This window comes from Neltuma alba, unplaced genomic scaffold (assembly GCF_004799145.2).
Source record: "Neltuma alba isolate B1F8T4 unplaced genomic scaffold, ASM479914v2 tig00011905_pilon, whole genome shotgun sequence".
NCBI lineage: Eukaryota > Viridiplantae > Streptophyta > Magnoliopsida > Fabales > Fabaceae > Neltuma > Neltuma alba.
Window position 1 is genome coordinate 11,978 of NW_021636502.1, and position 27,902 is coordinate 39,879.

Sequence of the window (27,902 nt, forward strand, 5' to 3'; positions counted from 1 at the left end):
ATTTTTTATTCACCTGTAGAAAAAACCCACCCTTTTCGATTTTAGAGTACGCGATCTTCTCCTTGGTCTTTCAATGCATTTTCCAATGGAATTTTAACAGAGGAAACTTGAAAAAGAAAATGAAAGAAATTTAAAAAAAAAAAACATTTTTCCAATTTTTTTAAAGAAAAATATAGATACCTAATAAAAATCGGAAAAATATAAATGTCAGCAAAATGGGTTTTTATTTTTAATCTTTGGTGTAAGACAAAACATATATGTATGAATTGCCTTCTCAATATTACTTTTTTTTTTCCCCAGAAAAGATCTCACCATTGTCATTCCTCATAATCTTTTTTTTTTTTTGACAAAATCATTCCTCATAATCAGGCCTAGCTATTAGAGCCATGGCCCCATATGCATGTCTGCCCCTTTTATTTTTAAAGAAAATCATTTTACAGATGGCTATGCTATTTTCAATTTGTTATCTCTACAGTTTTTTGGCGCCTTATTTTTAAAAATTGAGAAAAATATGGATATATGTAAAATAATTTTCCTTGTTTTTGGGACTGATCTTAAATTTATCAAGGAAGGAAAAGAAAAGAAAATTGAAGGGAATATGTGCAAAGAAACTTTTTGTAAAGTTGCTCAAGTCCCAACAATGCAACACCGCAACGGAACTAGTTTCGGTACTTATCACTTTGATGAGTATTCTAAACTCATTAAATCTGGACCATTTATATCTGATTTGAATGTTTCATATTTGAAAATTTTAATTAATTCTTTTAAATAGAAAAGACTTTTTTTATAAAAAAAAAATGATAGTTCAGAGATTATCTTTATTTTAGATTTCATCATTATTAAAATAATTTTCTAAAACAAATAAAAGTAAAAAAGAAATCAAATCTTAACCATCCAAACTAAATATGAATAATCTAAATCTGATGAGTTTAAGGGCAATAAGTACCAAAACTGGTTCCACACGGCAACACCATTGACATGGGAGCTTCCCGAAAACTAGAATAACAACCTCTGAAACATAGATAAATACATGTGAGTGAGGCATTTGGTGATATTGAATCCGAACTGAAGAGCTTGTTTCAAGAGAAAGCAAGTCTGCAAGTTCTGAAACTACCATTTTGTGAGAGCGCAGCTATTTGTTTCGCTTTCCTGCACATCCATCCAGGTTCATTTCTTCTCTTTCATTTGCTCTGTCCCATGGATCCATTGCTCCTTCTACTGTTTTCCCTGCACTTTTCCCTGGAATTTTCGTAGAAAAATTCCGCAAAAGATTTTCTCTTTCCTTCTCCTAGTGTTGGCTGGTGATTGATTCTCCTCCATAGCTACCTTACAGTCGTAGATCTAATAAAACTTCAACATTTAGAATCTTTTATAATTTAACTTCTGAAAAACAAAGCCCCAGAACCTTCTAAGATATGGGTGGACTTGATCTATAGATTAAAGTCTTCATCTATTTTATTCAAACTTTTTTTAATGAAGTAAAAGACCCATTTATTTATTTTATTAAAAAGCAAAGTGCTTGTTCTTCCTTTCACCTGAATCACTCGGTCTTTTCCTTGTTACGCGTGAAAAAGACATCTATATAAATGAACTGGGCATATTCTGTTTTCTCATGATCCGCTTGCTTGGTACCGTTTTGTTTTTCACAGAAAACAAACATATATTAATATATATCAATTTATTCAGTCCAACCAAAAAAAAAAGGATGAAAGTAATTTAGTATTTGAACTAATAAAATTTCTTGCAACGAGATTTTTAGAGTTCAAATTAATTTGATCATTTTAAGCAATTTTTTGTATTTAATTCAGGTGGGACTTTAATATAAGTTTCCCAAGAAATTAACACACGGCCTCATTCGCCTTCAACACGTGTATTTTTACTCACTGTATTTAATTGAGGTTCTTCATTTTCGCATCAATCGTTCCGTAACTTGTTCCCACTTCCTAGATATTTTGTTTGATGCTTTTATGGCGTTAATCAAGAGCCAAACCACGGCACCTCCTGAGAAGTTAAAGCCAAAAAATATTACTTTATCACGTTAGTTTCGGGTTGGTGAGAAGTTTCAGGTTAAAGCAAGAGATTACAGTCACATGGATGCAACCTTTGCTTTAATGCTTATAGAAGCTGTCTTGATTTTGCTGGCTATAGCAATTTCTAAAGCTGTCAGATTAATCTCTCCACCTCATGATAGGTAACATGTTCTTTAAATGTTCACTTTATATGGTTTGCTGATAGACCAATATGTATTATTCGTGAAGATTTCTTTCCATCTGTAGTTGTAAAGATGTTGGTGATTCGATTCCCATGGTTTCTTCTCCTTCTTGTATTATTGTTTCTCCTCCTGCAATCAAGTATGACGTGTTTCTTAGCTTTAGAGGGGAAGAAACTCGTCACACTTTCTCAAGTTATCTCTATGAAGCACTTCGCCGAGTGGGCGTTCATACTTTTATGGATCACAAGCTCGACAAAGGAGATCATATCTCACCGATCCTTCTGAAAACAATAGAGGAATCACAGATATCTTTAATCATTTTCTCTGAAGATTATGCTTCTTCAACATGGTGTATGAATGAGCTCGTTCACATTATGAAATGTAAGGATAAGTACGGAAGGCTAGTCATCCCAATTTTCTACAACATAGATCCATCAAATATTCGGAAACAGAATGGAAGATTTGGAGATGGATTTGCTGAGATCAAGCAGAGATTTAACCACGACCAAAAAGGAGTGTAGGAGTGGGAAAATGCTTTGATCAAATCAGCAAGTCTATCTGGGTGGGATTCAAAGAATTTCAGGTAGCTTTTATTCTACTCATGATGCTCTTATTTTCTTTCCTAAATTTGGGCATTAAACATAACCATTATTTTAATTTATATTTATGCTAGGCCTGAACCCGAACTTGTCAAAAAAATTGTCAAAGATGTTTTGAGCAAATTGAACCGCAAGTCATCCATTCACATGGAAGGCTTAGTCGGGATCAATCATCAGATTCAAAAAGTTGAAGAGTTATTAAGTGAAGCTCGCATTGTGGGAATATGGGGTATGGGCGGTATTGGCAAGACCACTCTTGCTAGGGCTGTATTTGACAGATTGGAGCTAGAGTTTGAAGCTCTCTGCTTTGCTAAAGATGTGAGACAACAGCTGGCGGAAAGGAATGGATTGGATGAATTGCAAAAAAAATTCCTTAAGGATTTATTAATAGATGACGATATTAATGCTTACGATTTAAGATCCGCTTCTATAAGAACGAGGCTTCAGCGTAAAAAAATTCTTCTAGTACTTGATGATGTGGACAATTCTATAACGGCTGAAGATTTAATCAAAGCTGTTGTTGGTTTGGGGAAGGAAGTAGAATTATTATCACATCAAGAGATATGCAAGTGCTTAAAAATACTTATGCTTCCGCATCTCTAGCAACATATCATGTTCCGGAATTGGATCCGCATCATTCCCTTAATCTCTTTAGTTTGAACGCTTTCAAGCAAAATCAACCTTTTGAAAACTACTTGGAGTTATCAAAGTGGGTAGTGGATCATTGTGAAGGAAATCCATTAGCTCTGAAAGTGTTGGGTCGCCATCTTTATAGTAGAGGAAAAGAAGAGTGGGAAAGTGCTCTGGCGAAACTAAATCAAACTCCTCACAATGACATTTTTAATGTGCTCAAATTGAGTTTTGATGGACTTGATGACACACAGAAGGATGTATTTCTTGATCTTGCATTTTTGGTGAGTGCAGTAGAGTCAATTTCTGTGGATTGTGCAAGACGCTTATGTGGTGATGTTGCAACTATTCAGATAAGTGAACTTGGAGAGAGATCCCTCATTTCAGTGGATACATATGGTGAAATTCAGATGCATGCTTTACTAATCTATATGGGTCTTGAGATTTCTAAGCAACAATTAAAATCTAATCTTGACAATCCCATTCGGCTGTGGAGGCACGAGGATATTTATCGTTATTTTTCTATCAATGGCAAGGTAATAATTTATCTTTTAGATTTTATTATATTTTTTATTCTCTTAACGTTTCATTATGTTGTCATTTATTTTCCTAAAAGTTATTTTTTTATTCATCAAAATCTTCAGTAACTGTCAATGTTTGCCGAATCAGCCCCCCCTTTTTTTTTTTTAATGAAAGAAGTCCTTTAAAATCGGCTGGGGTCATAGTCTTTCTATTAGATGTGGTTCATTATATTAATCTTCTCAAACTTTTGAAATATTCGTTTTCTTGAAGTTTTGAGATCGAATATGACCTCCCCCCCCAATTTACAGCATGAATGATCTTCAATAAATTATAAAATTATCCACAAAGGTTGACCTTTTTTTATAGAGTAAAATACTTTAACCTCCCTTACATTTTGTCTTAATTATATAGACTTCTCCTCTAGTTTGAAAACATACACTTAAATCTAAATTGTTAACTCCGTTAAGAATATTTTAAAAAGATGTTTTTTTAATTCAAATTTGTCTTGAAATACTTTCTATTTGCTAAATTACCCTTCATAATACTAAATCCCAAAATCTTGGTTAAAACTATATTCAAGAATTTAAGATTTTCTCCTTTACCTTAATTTTATTTTTTTTATTTTTAAAAATTGCTGTTTGTTTAATGTTTTTATCTTATTGGGCCAAAAAATTAAATAATTTAGTTAATACAAACATAAATTTAAATGATTTAAGTAAGTTTCCAAACTCGAATAATTTATATGATGTGATAAGAAAATAATCATTCAAAATATTTTCTAACCATTTAACAAATATCTTAAGTTTCAATATTTCATGAGAAACTAAAATTATATAATTTTATAATATAATTCAAATTAAAAATTTTGAAAATACATATATTATAATTATTTTTTATTGTATCAAAAATTATTTTTTTATAAATATAAATGTTTAAATAACATTTATGTTAAAGAGGGATATTTTAGTCAAAATAAAAATTTAAAAGTCCAACTTAACGGTCAACTAACGGTTGGGTGGATGAAAATTAAATTTTAAAAATATAAGAGAAGTTTGTGTAACATACATTTCAATTTGGAGGAAAACTTATATACATTTTCAAAATAAAAAGGAGGTTTCTGTAATTTAAGTAAAATAGAGACGTACTCAATGTATTTTACTCTTTTTTATATTAATTGATCACTGATGTAGTATGAAAGTGATTGGGTGTACACTCACACACTGCACATGCATATACTCTCACCCTCACGCGTTTTCTTATAAAAATTTAATTTACTTCTTATGAAATCTGAACAATTTTATATATGCCGGGGGGTTTTATGTGCACTAGTTTTTCTTTAAGAAGTAGCAATTATATGAAGGGTTAATATAACTCTTGGACCTTCGAATTTGCACTAATTTTTATTTTAATTCCTCGAGTTTTGAATAATGGGTTTTGGACTTTTAAAGAGCAAAATGTTTTAATTTTTTGTTAAATTATAGGAGGCAAATGTTTTAGATGGAAATAAACTTGAGAGATCAAAACTTATTATTTGAAATTTGAGGGATTTAAAACTAAAATGAAAAGAAACTTGAGGGAATAAAAATTATGTTAATCCTTATATGGAATATAAACATGTGCATGTAAGCCTGTTTGTATGATTGTACCCACCATCCTGCTATTGTATTTGTTTTGTCCAATTTATTTAGTGCAAGATAAAATGAATTGTTTGAATAAAGTGCTCAAAAGCCTATTCATTTAGAAATTTCTAAAACAAATGTATTTAATTGTTCTATTTATTATTTGATCACCTTTGACCTTTTTTATTCCCCCTCCCCCTTTTGCCTGAGATCACCTTTGACATATTATGTATTTTTTTCCACAGTTTGATCAGTAGGTGGCTGAGGCAATTCAATGCTAATGATCCTTAGACATGAGGAAGATAAATTACATGAAAAACGAGTAATTTTCAGAAGAATTATATTTTAAAACTGGCTAGGACTTTTGTGATAAGTGTTATTCTTTAAGATAAAATTAGTCCAAAAAGAATTTTCATTAAGCGATACGTGCATGCGCAGTGTGAGCATAACTAACTGATATTTGAAGTCCAATTTGAAAATCGAAAACAAATAACTTGTCGCCTTTGTAGTTATACTATAAATATGTGCGCATGCATATAGGTATACCGTATACGCATCGGTGTGTCAACGTATTTATGATTTTTGAGAAATTCATATATTAAGGGAAAAAACATGAATTGTAAGGAATTTTGACAAAAATGCATATAGTTGTTAATTTGGATATTTTTAAAAGTTGATATATTTAATTATTCTATGGTTTTTATGGTCATCTTTTTACGTAAGATAATTGTGTTTGCCTTGATTTGATACTATTACCAGACGATTGAGGCAATTTGATGCATGTCATTAGATGCAAGCAAGATAGAAAGCATTACATTGAGGGCAAGTCATTTTCGAAGGATGCATTATCTAATGTTCCTTAAAATTTACAAGTCAGATTGGGAAAAGCCTTCAAAGTTGAGTATTTGTGAAGGTTTGGATTATCTTTCAAAAGAATTAAGATTTCTTCATTGGGAAGGATATCCACTACCATCTGTGCCGTTACAATTTTGTGCTGAGAATCTCATCGAACTTAAGTTGCCAGACAGTAATATCCAACAGCTTTGGGATCAGGTATGCATAGTTTTTCATATGTCATAATTTTTTTTTTGGTTGTGATTTTAAGAAACATTGACTAAAATAATTCACAATGCAAACTTTTGCTCTATTACTGTCTTTAAACTGATGGTTGAGTAGTAATTGTACCATTTGCGGGGAGTCCAACTGATCTTGTAATGGGCATTAGAAAAATTCTTGAGTAAATTGTACATACGTGTAGTCATGTAATTTATTTAACACTATTACTTTGCTTTTTTTTCCCTCCAGCAATTTCCAAATCTAAAGGAAATAAATCTATGGGATTCAAAAAATATCAGGGCACTCCCAGATTTGTCTCAAGCCCCTAAGATTAAAACTTTGCGCCTTGATGGTTGTGTGAATTTGGGTCAAATCCATTTTTCGACTGTCCCGGAACAGAATGTCGATTTATGTATAGAAGATAGTGGGCCGATGCAGATAAATGTTGGGGGCAGTATGAAAGGGAGAAATTCATCAGGGTTAGTGATTGTGCACAATTATTTGGATGTTCCCAATTTGACATTCAATAAAGTGACAATGAAGGTGTTGGTATGTGGCAAGATGACGTGTGGTGCTGGATTTAAGCATGAAAGAATGCCATTGGTAGAGACGGCAGAATTCATGAGAATGGGAATACAAAGTTTGGCGACTTTACTTCCATTTGTGAGGATATATAATTGAATGGTTAGAGGGTCCAATTGATTTTGGGCATGATTTCAACCAACATCATGCCTCTGATGTTCATAATGATTACGATGCTGTTGTTCTCCGCTATCATAGCTTGAGTCTTTCTGTAAAGGTGAGGGGTGATGGAGAAGAAAGGGGTGTGGAAGATGATGAAAAAGAGGATGAGGATGATAGAGAAATGATCAGTGAGAATGAAAGAGAAATGAGTAGTAAAAGTGATCAAGTAGTAGAGATGACATTATCATTAATGCAAGATGAACAAGAAGGTGCCGATGAGCATGATAGTAAGAGGGACCACACATTATTAACAATACTACTTATTCCTAACAGCATCCCTCGCTGGTCATTATTGAGGAGAGTGACATTAAAAGAGAGTGATATTATTATTAGGAATAATAATACAGGTTGTAGCATCATCCCCTCAAGCTTCAATATTCCACAAATCACTTAAAGAACATTGCAGAAGGATTCAGCCTCTATTGGCGGTACAATTCTCTTCCCCAATATCCCCTTTACCTCATCGTTCTTTCAATGTCTATTATAACTACTTGGAGAGCACGCCACCACATCGTCCTTTTTTTTGCTTCCGCTATGGTTCAGATAGTGATGTCAATAATTGTCGCTTAGTTTACTTTGAGAAGCGATGCTAATGATATCAATTATCATTTAAATTTCTCAGGCCATAAAATTATTATTTGAATCAGTCTCATTTATTTTTTTATTGCATATTAATATTATGTTTTTATGAAATATTAATTTTTCTGTTTTTTCATATGTAATTCACGGAGGCCCTCCTCACAACTTTATAACATAAAAGTTGTTAATCTCATTTTGGCTTCACAATAACTGCATTTTTTTGCGTATGTTACTTTCCATGTGATGTGAATATGATAACCAGCGTGACAAACAATTTCCTTACTAAGCAATTTTATTATTGGGAATTAGAATAATAAAATGTATCTGCTTGACTGACCAATCATTCCGAGTTGATCGTAGTTAACGGGCACTGTGGTCATTTACACCTTTTTTTAAAAAAAAAAATTCTATTTATACTTGGTTTTCTCACCTCAGATCTGATGGTAAATTTCCCTTCACATTATGTGACATCAAGGATATATATATTTTTAAAGTGTGATTCATAGAGTACTTCCTCACAACTTTGGAAACTAGAAATTATTAATCTTAATGTTGCTTTGTTTTATTTTTCGTTATTTTTCTCGTGTGTATTTTGTATAACTTATTTATAAATAAGTGGAGAAATAATTTTCCACTACGGAGCAATTTCCTTGGAATTATTCATTATTCACCATATATAGAGTACCATGTAACTTGTACTATGATATCTATCATTTTTCAACAATAACAAAATAATTTTTTTTTCATACTCACACACTGCACATGCATACTCACGTGTTTTCATGATAAAAGTTTAATATTGCAAAAAATTACAAATTATTAAATTTGAACATAAAAAGAAAACTTTTAAAAATGTTATATATGCTGGGGGTTTTATATGCACTAGTTTTTCCTTAGGAAGCAGCAATTATATGAAATACTAACTTTGGTCCTTAATATAACATTCAAATGATTAATTTAGAAAAATTAAGGAAGTTATTAAATTATTTTAAAATATTTATATTTATTTTTTTTCAAATTAATTTGCCTCACTTACGAATTGATATATATAATCTAATAATACATATAAGTATTTTAAAGAGATCATGTAATATATGCTATAATTAAGTAATTTAGTAAATTTTTTAATTCGTCCAAACTAATCAATTGGGTCTTAATATCGGAGATAATACAAACATGTGCATGCAAGCCCTTCGTATGATTGTCCCCGCTTGCCTATGTGAGTTTTTGTTTCGTCCAAATTATTATTTGTTGGAAGGTAATTTAATTTTTATATTTATTATCTTGTCACTTTTTACATATTGCTAGTTTTTTCCCTCATAATTTGATCACTAGGCGCATGAGGCAATTCAATGATTATCATTAGACATGAGCAAGATAGAGATGATTACATTAACAATTATTAATTTTCAGAAGATTTATAATTTAAAATTAGCTAGGACTTTTGTAAGATGTGTTACTCCTATTTTAGAAGATAAAATTAGTCTAAGAAGAATTTTCATCAAGCGATATATGCCTATGCATGTGTGAGCATAACTTAATGTTATTTGAAACAAAATATGTGAAAATTGACGACAAATATAATATATGAAGGAGGCACTGTACGTCTTCCGCCGGAAGTTTCGAACCCTTTAATTCTAGTTCTTGAGATCCATGGGATGCTCCTTTTTTGATGTCTTGTAATTGATCGTGTCGTTAGTCTTTAGCTCAAGCGTTTGTTTAATTAAAATTTTGTGTAAGCCAAGTGTTTTGAATGAATTTTTGCTTTTATAATTAGATTATAAATATCTGCCCATGCATATGGGTGCACGCATGAGTGTGTCTGCATGTTTATGATTTTTGAGAAATACATTTATTCCAAGAAAAACACCAATTGTAAGGAATTTTGAATAAAATGCATCCAGCGGTATTAATTTAGATACTTCTAGAAGCTGATATATTCAATAGTTCTACTATATTTATGGTCATTGTTTTAGGTAATGATACTAGTGTTTCCCTTGATTTGATATTATTAGGGAATTGAGGCAATTCGATGCATGTCTTTGGATGGGAGTAAGATAAAAAGGACTACGTTGAGGGCTAGTCATTTTCGAAAGATGTATGATTTAATAGTCCTCAAAGTTTTTAAATCTAATCAGAAAGAGCTTTCAAAGCTGAATATTTGCAGAGATTTGAATTATCTTCCAGAAAAATTAAAGTTTCTTAATTGGGAAGAATATCCACCGGCATGTGTGCCATTACAACTTTGTGCTGAAAATCTTATTAAACTTGAATTGTCTAAGAGTAATATTCAACAGTTTTGGGACGGAAATCAGGTTACATATATTTTCTCTCATGTCATAATTTTTCTGATTTATTTAACACTAATTGTTTTTTCAGCATTTTCCAAATCTAAAGCACATCAATCTGTCGGATTCAAACATCTCGGTGCACTCCCGGATCCGTCTCATCCCTTGAGATTGAAAATATGTATCTTGATGGTTGTGTGACTTTGGGTCAAATCCATTTTTTAACCGTCATCGAAAAGGATTTCTATTTATTCATAAGAGATACTGGGCCAGTGCAGATAAACATTGGGGCCAGTGTTAAAGGGGCAAGTTCAGGGTTAGTGATTACTGACTTTAGACTTGTTGTGACGGTGAGGGGTGATAGAGGATTCAGCCTCTGTTAGGTGTAAAAGTCTCTTCAATATCCGCTTTACGTGATCATTCTTTCTCTGCCTTTTATAGCTACTTGGAGATGACGCCACAAGATGCTCATTATTTTCGGTTCAGCAATGAATTCTTTTAATTATTACTGGTCAAATAATTTTTCTGATAATGATTTCTTTGTTCTATTTGCAGAGATCTAGAGATATTAGTTATTATTTAAATTTCTCAGGTCAAAAACTTATTATTTAAACCAGTCTCATTTATTTTTTTTATTGTATATTAATATTACGTTTTTATGAATTTTTTTTTTTGCTTTTTATAAGTAAATCACGGAGGGCCCCCTCATAACAATATAAAATAAATTTTGTATGGCTTTATAATAACTGCTCTATTGTCATTCCCCTGATTGGCTTTGAGCTATGGCCATGGATGCATTGTCTCCACCGCCCTTTGTTTTTGGGACTGATATTTTGTCTTCTGGTATCTTAACTGCGTACCAAAAAATTTGGAAGAGTTCTCATAGTTTAATTTGTTATGTGTATTCATTTTCCGAGTGTAATTTTAATTTATAGAAATTTATGGACCTTGTAAAATATTTCCTTTTATTTAACACCTATTTAATACTCGTACATTTCTATAATAAAAGTTCATAAAATCTATAAATTAAAATTATGTGAACAATAATAATTTAAAATTCATCAAATCGCACAATCCAAGTAGGAAGAAGCCTTCAAACAAAAGTGAGCCCCCCCCCCCGGGGGAATGTATCAATATGGATTCTCTTTCTTTAAGGTTTTGCGTAAAGAATCTTGTGCATGTTATAGTGCCACAGCCATCTTCGACAACTTTGGAATGGAAATCAAAGTGCTTTGCTTTCTATGTTTAAAGATGATAATGAGTTATCCTTTTTTCTTTTTCCTCGGGGGATTATATTTAAGCACCTGTTTTAGCTTTGCTGCATGTTCATAGGCACGTCTTTGTTTCGCCTTTTATGCCAAAATATCACTCTCTAGTGTATCTAACCAGCGACTTTTTCAATACCCCATAGGATACTCATGCCCGAGCTCTGACTCTTAGTGGCGTTATTCAATAGCTTCTGCTCATCATAAAGGATGCTTATACTTTAGTTCGATTCTCCCCGGCTGACTTTGAATTATGAGGTCGACGTTGTAAGGTGTGTTTTTGCATGTATTTTTTTTTCCTGCTCTTAGTTTTTGGATTTATTGGTAATTGCTTTGTTTGTCATATTCTCGGCTAGCCTTCTCCTTTCAGTTCATTTGAGATTTGCTCAAATTGACCGAATGTGACTGACCGGTTTTTTTTATATAATCATTTTACTCATGGTGAATAAAAATTGTCTTTTCATACCAAAAAAACCACCTGTCTCCGTCGTATATAATTCTCCTATTTTTCTGTCATTAGCAAACTTGAAGATTAAAATGTTTGGCAATCTAATTTACTTAACAATGCTCTTTTATTTCAGCAATTTTCAAATTTAAAGAAAATTATTCTATGTCAGTCCGTCCAAACATCCCATCGCACGTTAGCCCCAAACCTTGAAAGCTTAGGTGTAGATTCAACAATAGTGAGACATAACTTGATCACGCAACTATTCAAATTACTTCAATCACTTTGTTCTTGTCTGTGTGTGTTTATAAATATGTGTGTAATTTTCTAGAGACAGTAGAGGATCGAATTCAAGTTTGTTATTGATGGCTTTTACTCTTGTGCGCTTGTTTTCGCTGGTAAATAATATTTTTCTTGAAAAATGAATTTAAAAAATTTCAAGAATTGTGGGCCATACTATCCTAACTTTTTGCCCCTAAAAGTCGTGTGAGAGCGCAGGACAAATGAAACAACACGGCAACACGTCGATACATAAAACGACAATGAAGTGACAATAACCCTTAAAACCGGGGACGAGTTGACTTGTTGACCCCAAAAACATATTTGGTAGTCAATAAAAAAGTAGTAGTTCCTTAAATTTTTTTTCTTGAGATAGAGAGAGAACCTCAAAGTGTGGTATAAACTACAAATTTATGATAGTTATTCCCCTTGAAAACCCACTTCCATAAATTATATTTCTTTTATTAATAAAGGTGTAGATTTTTTTAAACAAATTTAATAGTATAATAATTTTTTTAAGATTTATGAAAATATAACAAACACTCTACATCATAAAAGTGGTTCGGTGCTGTGTTTATTATTAAATTTTATTTCATCAGGATAAATTCTATCTTTGGGATGAAAATCATTATAGCCAAAACCCCAACAAGAGCCAAGTTTCATAAGAGTTAAGGTATTTTTTTTCCTTATTCTCACTACTTATTTCTAATTGCTTTGGCTAGCCCAACTTGGTTTGGCGAATTACGCCAATAAATCAACAAACCAATTTTTTGGCCATTATAGTTAAAAATTTTGGATCGATTAAGCTAGAAGATTATAAATATATATTTCTATTATTAAATTTAAAACCACGTCGTTTTGAGTTAAAAAATAGAAATTGATCATATTTATGCTTTATTGAATTTTTTTTGTTGAATTATGTATGCTTTATATATGAATATTCTAATTACTTGCAAATTAATGTTCTTTTATTTAAATATTATTTATTTCTCTTTTTTTTACCAGAAAATATTATTTATTTCAAAGTTGTATACATAAGTATTTTTATATATTTTTAATTAAATTATATTATTTTAATTGAGTGGGCCGATTTCATGTTGATCTCAGTTCGAATCAATATATTTGCCTTTTGCCTTCTCATGTATTTGAACTTTGAAGTATTTTTTTTGAAAAAAGAGACACAAAATGCCCAAATATTCAATGAAGTATTCGTTGACCCGAAGGCAGGTGTGATAGCGGAGGTAAGGGGTAAAGAATTCGAAAAAGTAATTAAAATCCATTTTCATTAAAAATATATGCCTAAAAATAGCTAATTCATTTTTTCAATTAAAAAACATATACTACCTCAGTTTTTTTTTTTATAGAGAAATTTTAGGAAAAGGTTTGGGCTAACTCACGACCCAAGGGTAAGGCACGTAACGCTTGATCTACTAGGGCTTGTCCCTACGGGCATGGAAGCATAACAAGCAAGCCTTTTTTTTTTTTTGGCCTGATAGGTGGGAATCTCCCAACTTTACTATGTTGTAGTGATGGCTCCCCTAACGCTGCGACTAGAGTTACAACAAAGTGGCACTCCTCAGGATCGAATCCTCTCCTTTTGGTGAGAGAGTCCGACCCCTTCGTCAGCTTTTAATATAATATTTCAATGTATTTTATTTCTCAAATTTATAATTTTTTTTTATAATGATACATATTAAGAGAATTTTCTATCACTTAAGTAATATCCTATGCAAATGACAAATAAGTCATTTAGATAAACAACATATTCTTCTATAAAAAAAATAACTTATATAATTTTTTTAAATATTTATAAATTTAGTTTTGGTTAATATGATTTTTTATTCTTAAAATTTGAGTCCATTTTAATTTTAGCCCCTCAAATTTCAATTCTATGATTTAAGTCCTTGAAATTTACGCTATCTTAAAACGTTAGTCCTAAAATGTGTAACATTGCTAAAATTTCTTCTGATCGTTATACACAGTGTTAAAGTGATGATATGAAATCACCAAATAACATCTAACTGGATTTTGTATGGATAAAAGGAAAAAAAAAAAAAAGGGCAGAACAGGTCCTCAAAATGTAATACAAAGAATGATTGTATAGAAAGAGATGAGTTCTCAAAATGCAGCGTAGTGAGCAATTCTTCAAACAAACGACGAGGGAAAAAAGAGACCGAACAACTGTGTTTTGAAAAAATATTTTTTTTTTTAATCCTTTATTCCTACACAATTCAGATAGGTGTTATCTAGTGAGTCCACATCACCACTTTAATGCTATATACGACAATTTTGCAAATTGTAAACATCATTATATTTCTTGCAACTAATTAAAATCATGTATTTAAAATTTACGAGATCTAAGGTAAAATTATGTATTATATTAGCCCATTTAATTTTTATATTAAAAATTCAAGGGAATAATTTTTATGAACATTTTGTAAAGCTGTTCAAGTCATACGATTAAGCAGCCATGCAACACAGCAACACCATCGACATGTGAGAGCTTCCCGGAAACTGGAAAAAGAGCCTCTGAAACAGAGATAAATACATGCGAGTGAGGCATTTGATGATCTCTGAATCTGAACCGAAGAGCTTGTTTCAAGAGTTTGCAAGTTCTGAAGCTGCCATTTTGTGAGAGCTATTTTTTTTGCTTCCCTCCACATCCATCCAGGTTCATTTCTTCTCTGTTTTTTTTTTTGGTGACAACATTTCTTCTCTTTTACTCGCTTTATCCAATGGATCCATTATCCTCCTACTGTTTCCCTACATTTCCCCCTGGAATTTCCGTAGAAAAATTCTGCAAAAGATTTCTGTTTTCTTCTCCTAGTGCTAGCTGTTGATTGATTCTTCTCTATAGCTGCTTTACAGTCGTAGATCTATTGACCAAAGTCTTCACTTATTTTATTCAATTTTTTTTCAAATGAAGTAAACAGTTGATTTATTTATTATATTATAAAATTAAAAGCAAAGTGCTTGTTCTTTCTTTCATCTTAATCACTCCCTATTTCGTTGTTATGCTTATAGATATAAACCAACAATGCATATTCTCTTTTTTTCATGATCCACTTGCTTGATCCCACCCATCTCCAATTTTACCAGTATTTTCCCTAGTGTCTGTGTTAATCCTTAAAAACTTCATTATATTCAATTATTAATTATTCGTTAAATTTGTCTGAAGAACTTGATTGAAGAGGAGGACGTCTGCAAATTAAGCTCGAAACTAACATGTTTTAGACCTTGTGAGCTAATTAAGCTGACATCCACCAGGTTAATACTATCCATTAATTCTTTTCTTTTTCTCTTCCACTTGCTTCATCCTATTAAAATATACTGTTTTGCAAACACTTCCCTAAAATTTTTAGTGTTTTCTTCTCACGGGACAAATTCTTCAAAAAAAATTGTTTATTTCTTCTTTCTTCTAGTGTTGATAATCTCGTCCCTAGCTACCTTGCTGAAGGTTGAAGCTAGAGACTGCTATCACAACCATTGCTTCAATGCTCCAAAAGGCTTTATTGATCCTATTGGGAGTATCAATTTCCAAAGCTATCAGACTCATCTCTCATTCGCGTAATAGTAACCAACCTGTTGCTATTGCTACTAGGAAGCTAGCTTTTTCTAAATAACCTCACACTCTTTATTTTCTTGTTTGATTTGCTCCTACATATAATTTGCTCACGATTTGTTTCCATCTGTAGTTCTGAAGATGATGTTATATTGACTCAAACGGATTCTCCTCCTGCTACCAAGTATGATGTGTTCCTTAGATTTGGAGGAGAAGACACTCGCCAAAATTTTGCCAAAGAAAGGAGAGAGACCGGAAGGAGTGCTTTTCAAAGAAGGTAGCCAATACATTTCGGTTATTTCCACAGGAACACAACTGAAGTGTCCAACTTTCATTTTCAGAGTGCAACTCCAAGTTTCTCAGACTCCACCTTGAGAGACTTGAGATATCTCACAGCTTCAGCTAAAACACTGACAGAACCCATTTGGTCACCACCTCCAGGCACGATCTCTCTCAGTACCCTAATCATTCTCTTCATTCCCCAGTGCTTAATTTCAGGGTTGCTGCAGTGACTATGGATCCTAGAAGACTTTCGAACAGATGACAACGACCTCTTCTTTGATTTTGAGCCATAACTGGAGCAAGTGCACTTTAGCCTGCACCTTGCGACCGGTTCTATTGGCCTTTTGCTTGATCTTTGTAAATGGCTCATATTTTATAGCTTTTTGATTGATCTATAAATTACTCCATTAGACTGATCGATTGTATTGCATAAAAATCTCGGTTGGGCATATATAGCCGTTTAGTGAGAAGCTAACAGAAATATGACACATGATAAGTAGACTTCAACATCAACTACCTTTCATTCATCTATATATAACCTTGAAATTTTGTCTGCAGATATAAAGTCTTTGTTCAACCTTTGCTCATCATTTCAATGTAGTAAAATGCTTCTTATTTAATCACATCTGAAATTTTTTGTGATACATATTTTTCCTTATTATACTCAATCTTTAGAAGAACGTAAAGATGATGCATTATGTGGAGAGAAATAGAATATGAGCAACTTTTTTGTCAAAAATTAAAAATCATGTTAACATTCAAATGTGATTCTATCAAAATTAACATTCTTGTGCTTAGCCCACTTTCATTTGATCATGGTGAAAATATAATCAATGAAAAGGTTGTTTTCAAGCGTTGAATGCTCTTCTTGACCTGTTACCTCCAATAGGCACATTTGCACGATGTCTCATGATCTGCCATTAATTAGATGATGATGTGGACAGTTAATCAAATGCCTTTCATTGATTCACTTTGATGTTGAATGTTCGCACTGCAAGTGCATAGGTCGTCACAAGTAATAAAGTGATGAGTAGAGTATCGTTCCCACAAGAATTTGGTTATAAAACCCGGTCAAGTATTGATTATCACGCTTTCACCTAATTTGAGTTACACAAATATATCAAGAGTGAGGGAAAACTATTTCCAAAATTAGAAATTAATAAAAAGAAAAAGAAAAAGTGATTCTTCAACTTTGAGGACAAAATGGATCCTAGGATTATTTATCCCCCTTGTATTTCAAAAGTACTCAATTAAATCTCCATCATACACTTGCTTCTTAATTATAGATTAAGCTAGCCAAGGACACTAAATTACCTACAAGTGCTCTCCCAAGTCTCCAAATAGGTGTTTAGCTCAATTAGTTCATTAATCTCTCAATTTATTAATTAAGCCCCAATTTTCATTACGAACCTTATATGACTATATGAGGTTAATGAGTATATCCCTATCTCATTAACAAAACCATCCATTCAACTTGCAAACTTCAAGTTCTCACACAATTTTACCCAAGTTCTACGCTCAACCTAGCCCTCTCAAGCATCAATCAAGTGAACCCAACAATCTCATTGATGGCCAATCAACAAGAAGCATTAAGCATAGAGTAAAATAAACAGAATCATATAATTAATCACAAATATAAAGGGAAAATGAGTACTTAATCCATACAAGGGTTCAAAATAATCCTAGAATAGAAGCTTAGCTACTCATGTTCAAAAAACAACTATAACTACAATGAACAACTACAACCATATCAGAAAAATGAAGAGGAAAGAGGAAGGAGACAGCAAAACCAAAGAAAATGGGCTTGAATCTCTTCAAATCTTCAAATCTTGGCTTCCATAGCTGCAAATATCTCAAACCCTAGCAGAGCAACCTCCCAAAATGAGCCTCAAGAGGTGAAGAATGGTAAAAAAACGGCGCATCCCTTGAATTGTATAGCATATGGAGCCCTGAACATATGCTATCTTCAAAACGCAGAGCATCAGTAATTCTGCGTTAGCTGCAGCCAAGATTTCTCTTGGCTGCGGCCAATTCATTTTTGTCCCGATCTTGGCTGGAGCCAATATTTTCCTTGGCTGCAGGCAATTGCTCTTTGGAATACTGTTGGCTGAGGCCAATAATGCTTTGTTTTGCATCTCTTCTTTTCTTGATTTTTTTCAATGTGTCATGGCTTCCTATGCATCTTTCCAACTTCATGGGATTAATATCTGATTCAAATGGCTCCCTTAGTAAGCTTCAACCACCTAACAAAGCAAGAAAAACTATTAAAACCAATTTGATGAACCAGGGGCAAAATATTCACAAGTAACCAAAAAATCATAATTTTAGCCCAAGTATCAACTATGCACATTTTCCTATCCTAAATACTTTCAACTATGCATTAATGCACCAAAAAAATATGATAACTAAGGGAAAAGGTGCTGAAATAACATGAATTTCACAAGGTTAACATTGAAATACAAATTTAAGGCTTTTGGGGCTTTTAAGTATGCTTTCAATGCACTTGCTAGCTGGGATGAATGTAAGGGAGTATATGCCATTGAAACCATGGAATCAAATAGAGTATTGTTGTGCCATGTTTTGAATCAATGAATGTGTATATTTATAACTTATAATTTATAAATATAAGTACAGATGAAGTGAGAGTGCTAACTGCTCGAAATTAAAAATTATATATCCAATTCTTATGAATGCTATGAAACATAATTTTTGCATTCTGTCTTTCAACATAGAAGAAACCACATAAATAATAACAATGTCATCTTCATTGTTTGTGAAGTCCTGCAATTGTATAGTAACTGTAAGGATCAACTTAACAAAGCGTGCTCTCATTGTCAGATATCTCCTCTCCTCTTAAAGTCATCTCAGACTGTGAGCTTTTATCTTTTGCTCAGAAAATCAGAGAATCATATGTTTACAATTTATGATAAGATATGCCAGTTGCACAAAAGTACTAATTCACGCTATAAAAGCAAAATTAGGACATCCATACCTTTAATGGAAGCTTATAATACTGATGAGTTGCCGGCCTTCCCTTTAGTTTTATATGATGCCCATTTGATTTTTTGCTTCTGAAAAGGTTCAAAAACAAGTCTGAAACTGTACAAAATGCTTAGGTCAACCCAAAAACAGTATGCAACAAGGTTACCTTGGTTGGCTTTACTTCACTGGTTTGAAGTCCCCTTAGCAAGTTTTTTTCTTTTTGTTGATAGTCTATTCTATTTGTAAATAACAAATAATGTTGTCGTCATTTTTGTTGGGTTGCATTTTTTCATTCTCATCCCTTTGCAGTTCCCTTCTTTCCATGGTGAATCAAAAGCTTGGATAGATGAAAGATGAGCATGTAAGGATAGATGTTGCCAGGGGATTCACTAAAGCCACTTATTTAAAGTTTTTATGAAGTTAACTAATAGCGAACATTATAGATAACCTTAAAATTTTGCTTGCAGATATAATGTCTTTGTTCTCCATATTTGATTGCATTATCAAGAAAAGCTTATAACCAGAGGAATTCTAAAGACAGCTAATTATGCCCAGGTCAAAAAAAAAAAAAGATAGCTGATTATGCAGTATAATGAATAGAAAATTATATTACTTTCAATTTGCACTATGCAGACAAAGACATCTTATTTTCGTACTTAAAACAGTTATGAGATGTCCTTAGCTGTTGGATCTTGTCCTATTTTGCTTCCTTTGGTTGTGTCATAGGTTTGATTAGATTGTTAGCTGTAATTTTGCCGAGCTGTCAAAACTTTCTGGCACAAATGGAACTTATTTTGATGCTTCTATGAAAGGATTGTAGTACCAAAAAGTGATGTAGTGGAGGTTACAAGAAAGTAGTATTACTGATCGATGTTTTATTTGCTTTTAGTTGAGCCATACAATTTGAATTGATAGGGAAGGTTTCTTAAGACCATGCCTCATATGGCAATAGAAATTGAAACTAACAGTATTAAAATCTGTTCCCCAACTTTCTGGTACTTTTTTCCTTCCTCTTGAAGCTTGGTAGATCTTTAATTGTTTTGTCATTTTTTCTACCATAATAAACAAGGGTGTGGTTCAGTTCTTTCTACCTATATGAAGTCAAATCCCTAGGAAATGTTTTATCAGGTATAGAGGGTGTTACAAAGATTATCTCCCTGTCAGGATTCATTGTTAAGCTTTATGAGTTTTTTTTTTTAAAAAGAAAAACTTATCAGTTTATGGCTTTTGTGAAGTGGGGTTTAGATTAGTAATGAAGACATCTTTAGTGCTTTGTTGTTTAATGCCTCCTTGTGCAATCTCAATCCAAATATCTTTGTATTGTCCATCTGCTTAATGTGTGGTTATTATATGTTATTATTCCATAACTAAGAAGCAGAAAATGAGAAGTAAACAGCTATAATTTATCAACTCCTCAAACATGAATGGCAATGTTTTTTCAGTCATCACTCGAAAATATTGGTTTAAATATATATCATTATCACCAATAAAAATATGAAGTAAAGCTCACATATCGTCCAAATGAAACATGAATTTCCCTATTTTAAAACAGATGGCAAAGGTATTTATTAAGCATACAATTGTATTTCAGGTTTTTTTTTTAACATCAAAATTCTATTGTAAACAATTTTTTAAGGAAAAAAACGTACGCACTGTTACAATGTCTAAATGTGTTGGAACATTGAAACGGCAGAGGAGTGTTTTAGGAAATTTTAAACCTATAGTTTGAAGGTCTATTGCTGCCGTAAGTATTGTTATGGAATCTCCCTATTTCACGTAAGGTGCTTTTTTCTATTCAGATTGCTAGGCCCATACAAAGTAAATGCTTTTTCAGAAATATGAAGTATGAAATGAGATATATGAAATGTGCTGGGCTGCGTTAAAACATAATGAAGGATTCTCAATTGTGGACGACAAATAAGGGAAAATGGGGAGAAAATCTACTGAATGTATATATATTTAATAATCACTGTTCGGTCAAAGGCTGCTGCAGAAAAAAATTACAGCGATGAAGAAGAATTCAGAGAGAAGGGAAGAAGCTATTCAAAGAGGAGAGAAGAAAATTTCCATAGAAAGAGGAGAGTCATAGCAAGATTCATCGATACTCAATTCATAACTTCTCTTTATATAGCCATTATCCTGAGTCTATTTCTTTGGTACAATTATCCTTCAAATCTTGATTCCTTCCATTACTTCCGGCCCAAACTTTTTGCCCCATTATTTGCAAGCTGCGGTCCATTTCCGTATCATTACAGAAAGCACCAGAATCCTAGAATACAGGCTAAAACTAATAAAGAAGGCATGCTAATTTTTTTTTTTTGTTTGGGGAGAAAAGGCATGCAAATATCTGACATAAAGATTAATGGAGGGTAATCTTAGGCAAACTTATGCTTGATGGCTTAATGGAAGTTTACGCTAGATAATTATGTTTTTAGAGACCCTTGTATTCTTTCATATAGTTGTAATATAACGTAATTTGAAACAACAAAGAAACCCATATACTATACTTTTCCTTTAAGATGGGGCTAATTTTAAAAGATTTTAACTATAATTATGTCATAATTATTTTCTTCATTTTAATAAAAATATTATAACTCTTGGTTTATAAGCTCCCCAAAAAACACCAAAACAGCGTCGCTTTTAACTCTGGATTCTGGCGTGGGAGAAAAAGTAACCCGTGTGGCCCGTCAAACCCATCGGGTTGAACGGGTTATACCCGGTTAATGTCAGGCTAACATAGTTGATCGTTTCCTGGTCTGATTACTTAACCGTCCGATCCTAACTAAATAATCTCTTGTAATTAATGAACTCCAGTTAACTAAATAATCTCCCGTTATTAGGGGAAGGAAACTATGCCATGGCGTATTATCTTTTTTAATAATCCACTTGCTTCATCCCACCGACCTCCAGTTTTACTGGCATTTTCCTGGAAATTTTTATACTTTTGTTTACTGAAAAATTCTGCTAGTTTCTTCTTGTAGTTTAGTGTTGGTCAAAACTCAAGACAACCTGATGCTATGGGGAATATTTTTGGAGGCTACGGTATTGTGCGTATAGAGAACGCAATCTCTACTACAATACAACAGCAAAAGCCTTGAAATTTCCCTGTGAAAGGGAAGAAAAAAAGAGAAATTAAAGCCCGACAACCATTAACACTAAATACACCTTCAACACGAGTAGTTTTATTCACTATAACTTGTTTTAAAATAAATCAAGTTGTTAATAGAAAACATCAAATAAATAAGTCGTTGGTTGGACTTGACTAACTGTCGTTGACCATTCGCAACTTCGTCCCACTTTCGGAATATTTTTGTTTGATCTCTTTATCACGTTAATCAAGAACCAAAACCATATCATTTCTCAGTAATGCTGAAAAATTAGGACTTAGTTTCAGGTTGCTGAAAGTGAAAGCTGAAGGTTGAAGCAAGAAACTACAATCACATGGATGCAGCCATTGCTTTAATGCTCATAGAAGCTGTATTGATTTTGTTGGCCATAGCAATTTCTAAAGCTATCAGATTAATCTCTCCACATGATGATGGGTAACATCTTTTATAAATGGTCCCCTGCTCTTCATATTCTGGTTCGGTTTGCTGATAGCCTAATATTTATTTATGATTTCTTTCCATTGTAGTTGTAAAGATGTTGTTGATACGATTCCCACGGGGTCTTTTCATGCCATTGTTGCTCCTCCTGCTACCCGGTATGATGTCTTTCTTAGCTTTAGAGGGGAAGACACTTGTGACGCTTTCTCAAGTTATCTATATGAAAACATTCAAACTTTTATGGATCACACGCTCCACAAAGGAGAGCATATCTCACCACTTCTTTTGAAAACAATAGAGGAATCAGAGATATCTGTTGTTATTTTCTCCAAAGATTATGCTTCTTCAATATGGTGTATGGATGAGGTTGTTCATATTATCAAATGTAAGGATAAATACCAAAGGCTCGACATCCCTATTTTCTACCACGTAGATCCATCAAATATTCGCAAACAAAATGCAAGTTTTGGAGATGGATTTGCTAAGCTGAAACAGAGATTTAAGCACAAACAAGTAAAAGTGCAGGAGTGGAAAACTGCTTTGATCCAATCAACAAATCTCTCTGGGTGGGATTCAAAGAATATCAGGTAGGTTCTACTCATTCTTCACTTATATTTTTCTTTCTTTGGGCATTTAACATAATCATGCTTTTAATTTATATTTGTGCTAGGCCTGAATCCAAACTTATTAAAAAGATTGTCAAAGATATTTTGAGCAAATTGAACAGCAAGTCATCCTTTCATTTTGAAGGATTAGTTGGGATTGATCATCACATTCTGAAAAATAAAGAGCTATTAAGTGAAGCTTGCATTGTGGGAATATGGTGTATGGGTGGTATAGGTAAGACAACTCTTGCTAGAGCTGTATTTCATAAGCTGAAAGCACAGTTTGAAGCTCTCTCCTTTGTTAAAAATGTGAGAGAACAACTAGCAAGAATGGGATTGGATGAATTAGAGGAAAAATTCCTTAAAGAATTATTAAAAGATGAGGATATTAACACTTACAATTTGAAATCCACTTTTGTGAAAATAGGCTTCACCGTAAAAAAATTCTTTTGATACTTGATGATGTGGAGAATTCTATAGCAACTGAAGATTTAATCAAAGCATGTGATTGGTTTGGGGAAGGAAGTAGAATTATGATAACATCAAGAGACATGCAAGTGCTTAAGAATACTTCTGCATCTACCACATATCATATTCTGGAATTGGATTGCCATCATGCCCTTCATCTCTTTAGTTTGAAAGGTTTTAAGAAAAATGATCCGTCAAAAAGCTATGTGGAGTTATCAAAGTGGATAGTGGATATTTGTCGAGGAAATCCATTAGCCCTAATAGTGCTGGGTTGCTTTATTCATGGTAGAGGAAAGTGCTTTGGAAAAATTAAATCGAAGTCTTCACAGGGACTTTTTTAATGTATTGAAATTCAGTTTTGATGGACTTGATGACACACAAAAGAACATATTTCTTGACCTAGCATTTTTCTTGAATGAGGCATGGAGTTTCTCTAGATTGTACAAGACGCTTATATGGTTCTTCTGCATGTATTGAGATAAGTGTACTTAAAGAGAGATCCCTCATTGCAGTGCATGAAAATAGTTATATTGAAATGCACGGTCTTCTAATGGACTTGGGGCTTGAGATTTCTAGGCAACAATTCATATCTAACCGTGAAAGACCCATTCGGTTGTGGAGGCACGAGGATATTCATCATTTTTTCAACAATGACAAGGTATTAATTTATTTTTTGGTTAATATAATCTTTGGTCTCTCAAGTTTGCCCTCATCTTGGTTTTGATCCTTTAAGTTTTAAACTATAGGTTTTAGTCCTTTAAAGGGTAAAATAGTCCAAGTTTTATTAGATTATAGGGATTAATGTTTTAAATGAAATGAAACTTTAAAGACCAAAACCTATTGTTTGAAACTTGAGAGGCCAAAACCAAAATGATGAGAACAAACTTGAGGGACCAAAAATTGTATTAACCTTTTGTTTTTTATTATTTCTTTATTCTCTTGATTTTTTTTTCATTGTCCTTGCGAGTCAGCGTGTATTTGTTTATTGTAAGATTAAATGAATTGTTTGAATAAAGTGCACAAAGGCATATTCCTTCAGATTTTTCTAAAAGAAATATATTTGATTGTTCTATTTGTTATTTGATCACCTTTTACATGTTAATAATTTTGCCCGATAATATGATGACTAGGGGTCTGAGGCAATTCAATGCTTATCATTAGACATAAGCAAGATGAAAAGGACCACATTGACAAGTGGTGATTTTCAGAAGATGTATAATTTAAAATTCCTTAAATTATGCAAGTCACATAGGAAAAAGCCTTCGAAAGTGAATATTTGTGGAGATCTGGATTCTCTTCCTGAAGAATTGAAGTTCCTCTGTTGGGTTGATTGTCCTCTTCAATCTCTGCCATTAAGTTTTTGTGCGGAGAACCTAGTTCATCTTATAATGCCAAACAATCATCTCCAACAACCTTGGAATGGAGATCAAGTAAGTGCTTTGGTTTCCACGTTTAAAGATAATAATTAGTTTTTACTTTTCTTTCTGTGGTGTGAATTATGTCTAACAATGCTCCTTCTTTTCAGCAATTTCCAAATTTAAAGAAGATTGATCTAAGTCACTCCAAACATCTCATGGCACTTCCTGATCTATCTGGGGCCCCAAATATTGAAACGTTAGGCGTAGATGTTTGTGTCAATTTGGATCAAATCCATTCTTCAACTGTCCTGGGCAAGCTTACCAACTTGACTCTTGAGTCTTGCGAAAGGTCACGGCACATGAACTTTGGTGGCTCTGAAAATGGGAGAAGAAATTCTGGGTTAGTGACTGTCAACAATTTTTTTGATCTCAACGACTTCTCATTCACTAAAGTGACAATGAAGCTCTTGGTATCTGATGATGGCAATATTATCACTGGTTTTCAATTTAAACTTTTGTTAATGCCATTCGAAGAGATGTTGGAGTACAAGGACTATATTGAGAGTATGATGTTAATATTATGGACACAAGGTTTGGCATGTTCACTTCCCTTTGTCAGGGTTCTTCATTGGTCAGAGACTCCAATTGAGTCTGGTAATTTCAAGCAACATTTTGACTGTGATCATTATTATGATTCCTACTTCTTTGGTGAGAGGATCCAAATGAAAATGAAAAGTGGGGGAGTGAAAAAGATAGCACAAAGCGGAGTAAGCGATGTTGTGGTTGATGAATATGATGAAGAAGAAGAAGAAGATGATGATGATGAATGTTGCAGCAACGATGATGTGAATAATACCTTAACAAGAGTTCTAAACGACGTCACTCGCTGGTCATTGTTGACACAAGTGTCATTAAAGAAGAGTGATATTATTGGAAGTGCAGGTTGGAGCATTCCTGAAGTTTGGATTTTGAGGTCACTTGCAGGATTTGAACGCTGTGAAGGGCTTCAAACTCTGAAGGATATAACACTGTTTGGATGTTCCAACCAGAGATTGGTGTGGCCGTGACTTTTGTGTCTCCTATGTTCATTCCCCTGAATGGCTTAGAGCCACGGTCATGGATGCATTGTCTCTGGCACTCTTTGTGTTTGGGACTGATATTGTCTTTTGATATCTTCCGTGCGTACCAAAAAAAATGTAATCTTTCAGATACAGTATAGGATTCCAAGTTTCTGGTGTGAAAATCAAGTTTATCTGGGGTGAGCAAACACTATGGGCAAAACATTTCTTTTAGAACGCTTTATCATGGGCCAACTTAACTCGTCATTGTTGCAATGCGTAAGAAATTGCAGAAGAAACTTGACTTCCGGGCAATTGTCATGCGAGTCTCAATGTTTTGATTGTGTTTCACAACACACATTCAGATGAACAACTATTAATCATGTATAGTTTTAAAAATTTTTAAAAGAAGAAATAAGAATAAAAATTGAGTTAGTGATGCAGATCAGGAAACGTGTCCTCTGCCATGGGCACTTTGCTTCTCTGTAGCATGCTATCAAGGAAGTTTTGGGGGAAGAGAAATGCTCTCCAGCAAAACAAGCGCAAATCATTCCCAGAAATGCAAAGCTTCTAATTAGTCAATACTGAGAAAATCATCATAGACACAATCCAAACAAAAACCAAGTTTCATGAGAGTGATTAAAGTATCCTTTAGTTCCCACTTCTTCTCTCTAATTGCTTTTACTTATGCATGGAAACCCAACTCAATTTGACTGATCAAACCAATAGACTAGTAATTAAACCTATTTTCGACCAATCTAGTTAGAAGTTTTGAACCGGTTAACCAACTTGGTTTTTAGATACGCACACTAAAATTATATTGTTTTAAGTTTAGCAGTCGGTCATATTTGTGCTCTCTTAACTTTTTGTGTGTGTGGTTAGATTATGTATAATTTATATATGAATATTCTAATTACATGCAAATTATGACTCTTTATGTATTTGAAGTACTTTTTTTTTTTTTTAAAGGCACACATCCAAACCAGCATATGCCCAATTAATGGTACACAATCAGCGGACCCACGAGAGGGTAATTTTTCAAAGCAAAAGGGCGGTGCAGTACAAAACTGCGAAATTTTCAACGAAGGCACCTGGCAATTCACAAAACTGACGAACACGGGATGACTTGACTACTTGACTCCAAAAGCAGGAATGACCGAACGATAGAGGAGGCAAGGGGCAGGAAGTTTCATAAAGTGAAACCCATTTTCATCAAAAGCTTTTAATATATATGCCTAAAAAAATAGCCAATTTATTTATTTTAAATGAAAACATATATTGATATTTTGAGATTCCGGGAGTGTTTTGATTAAACCTTTTAAAAATAATTAAAATAAATATGCAAAAATTTTTTATCTCGACTTGTATTAAAGTATTTTTTTTTCAAAGATTCTTAGAAGGTTACCAAATACCCCTTATAGCTAACACCAAATTTTAGACTTTTTATTTATATAAAAACTTACATGACACGTATGAAAACATATGAAAGATGAAAAACGTCGTACTCCTTATAATTTAATATCCATATAGAAAAATGATAAATAAAAATCCTTGAATATACGAAATGACGAAATAGGTTTCTGAATTAACATAACTGCTATCACAGATCAGGTTTTAAATTACAATTATGAAATAATGTAGAAAATACCAAAAAATCTTTCCTTTCTTCCTCTTTTTCTCCTCCTTCTCTGCAACTCCCTCAAGTGTAATTGTTGCCAAAAGCAAAAGGTCGGTACATAAAGCAACACGGCAGTGCACAGCAAGGGACGACTTGAGTGGTTGACTTGTTGACTTCAATGGCACG

The 27,902-nt window shown here is 33.0% G+C and overlaps 2 protein-coding genes across 2 annotated transcripts; both read left to right on the plus strand.

The window, feature by feature from the left end:
- Positions 1-2,090: 2,090 nt before the first annotated feature.
- On the plus strand, positions 2,091-16,081 carry LOC114719318 (TMV resistance protein N-like). Its single transcript, XM_028904805.1, has 8 exons — positions 2,091-2,191; positions 2,277-2,729; positions 2,886-3,380; positions 3,467-3,977; positions 6,456-6,635; positions 6,888-7,187; positions 7,438-7,667; positions 15,934-16,081. Exons 1-8 carry the CDS (start codon positions 2,091-2,093, stop codon positions 16,079-16,081), a joined length of 2,418 nt encoding a protein of 805 aa, XP_028760638.1.
- Positions 16,082-22,505: 6,424 nt separating this feature from the next.
- On the plus strand, positions 22,506-26,107 carry LOC114719319 (uncharacterized). The gene is made up of 4 exons (XM_028904806.1): positions 22,506-22,606; positions 22,699-23,196; positions 23,280-23,523; positions 25,208-26,107. The coding sequence occupies exons 1-4, from the start codon at positions 22,506-22,508 to the stop codon at positions 26,105-26,107; spliced, it is 1,743 nt and encodes a 580-aa protein (XP_028760639.1).
- Positions 26,108-27,902: the final 1,795 nt, after the last annotated feature.

Excerpts from the sequence above, each read along its gene's own strand:
- LOC114719319 (XM_028904806.1), top strand. The coding sequence starts at position 22,506 with ATGGATGCAGCCATTGCTTTAATGCTCATAGAAGCTGTATTGATTTTG. Across the intron at positions 22,607-22,698 it reads ATCTCTCCACATGATGATGG|TTGTAAAGATGTTGTTGATA; the intron begins GTAACATCTTTT and ends TTTCCATTGTAG. Across the intron at positions 23,197-23,279 it reads TGGGATTCAAAGAATATCAG|GCCTGAATCCAAACTTATTA; the intron begins GTAGGTTCTACT and ends TATTTGTGCTAG.
- LOC114719318 (XM_028904805.1), top strand. The coding sequence starts at position 2,091 with ATGGATGCAACCTTTGCTTTAATGCTTATAGAAGCTGTCTTGATTTTG. Across the intron at positions 2,730-2,885 it reads AACCACGACCAAAAAGGAGT|GCCTGAACCCGAACTTGTCA; the intron begins GTAGGAGTGGGA and ends TATTTATGCTAG. Across the intron at positions 6,636-6,887 it reads TCCAACAGCTTTGGGATCAG|CAATTTCCAAATCTAAAGGA; the intron begins GTATGCATAGTT and ends TTTTCCCTCCAG.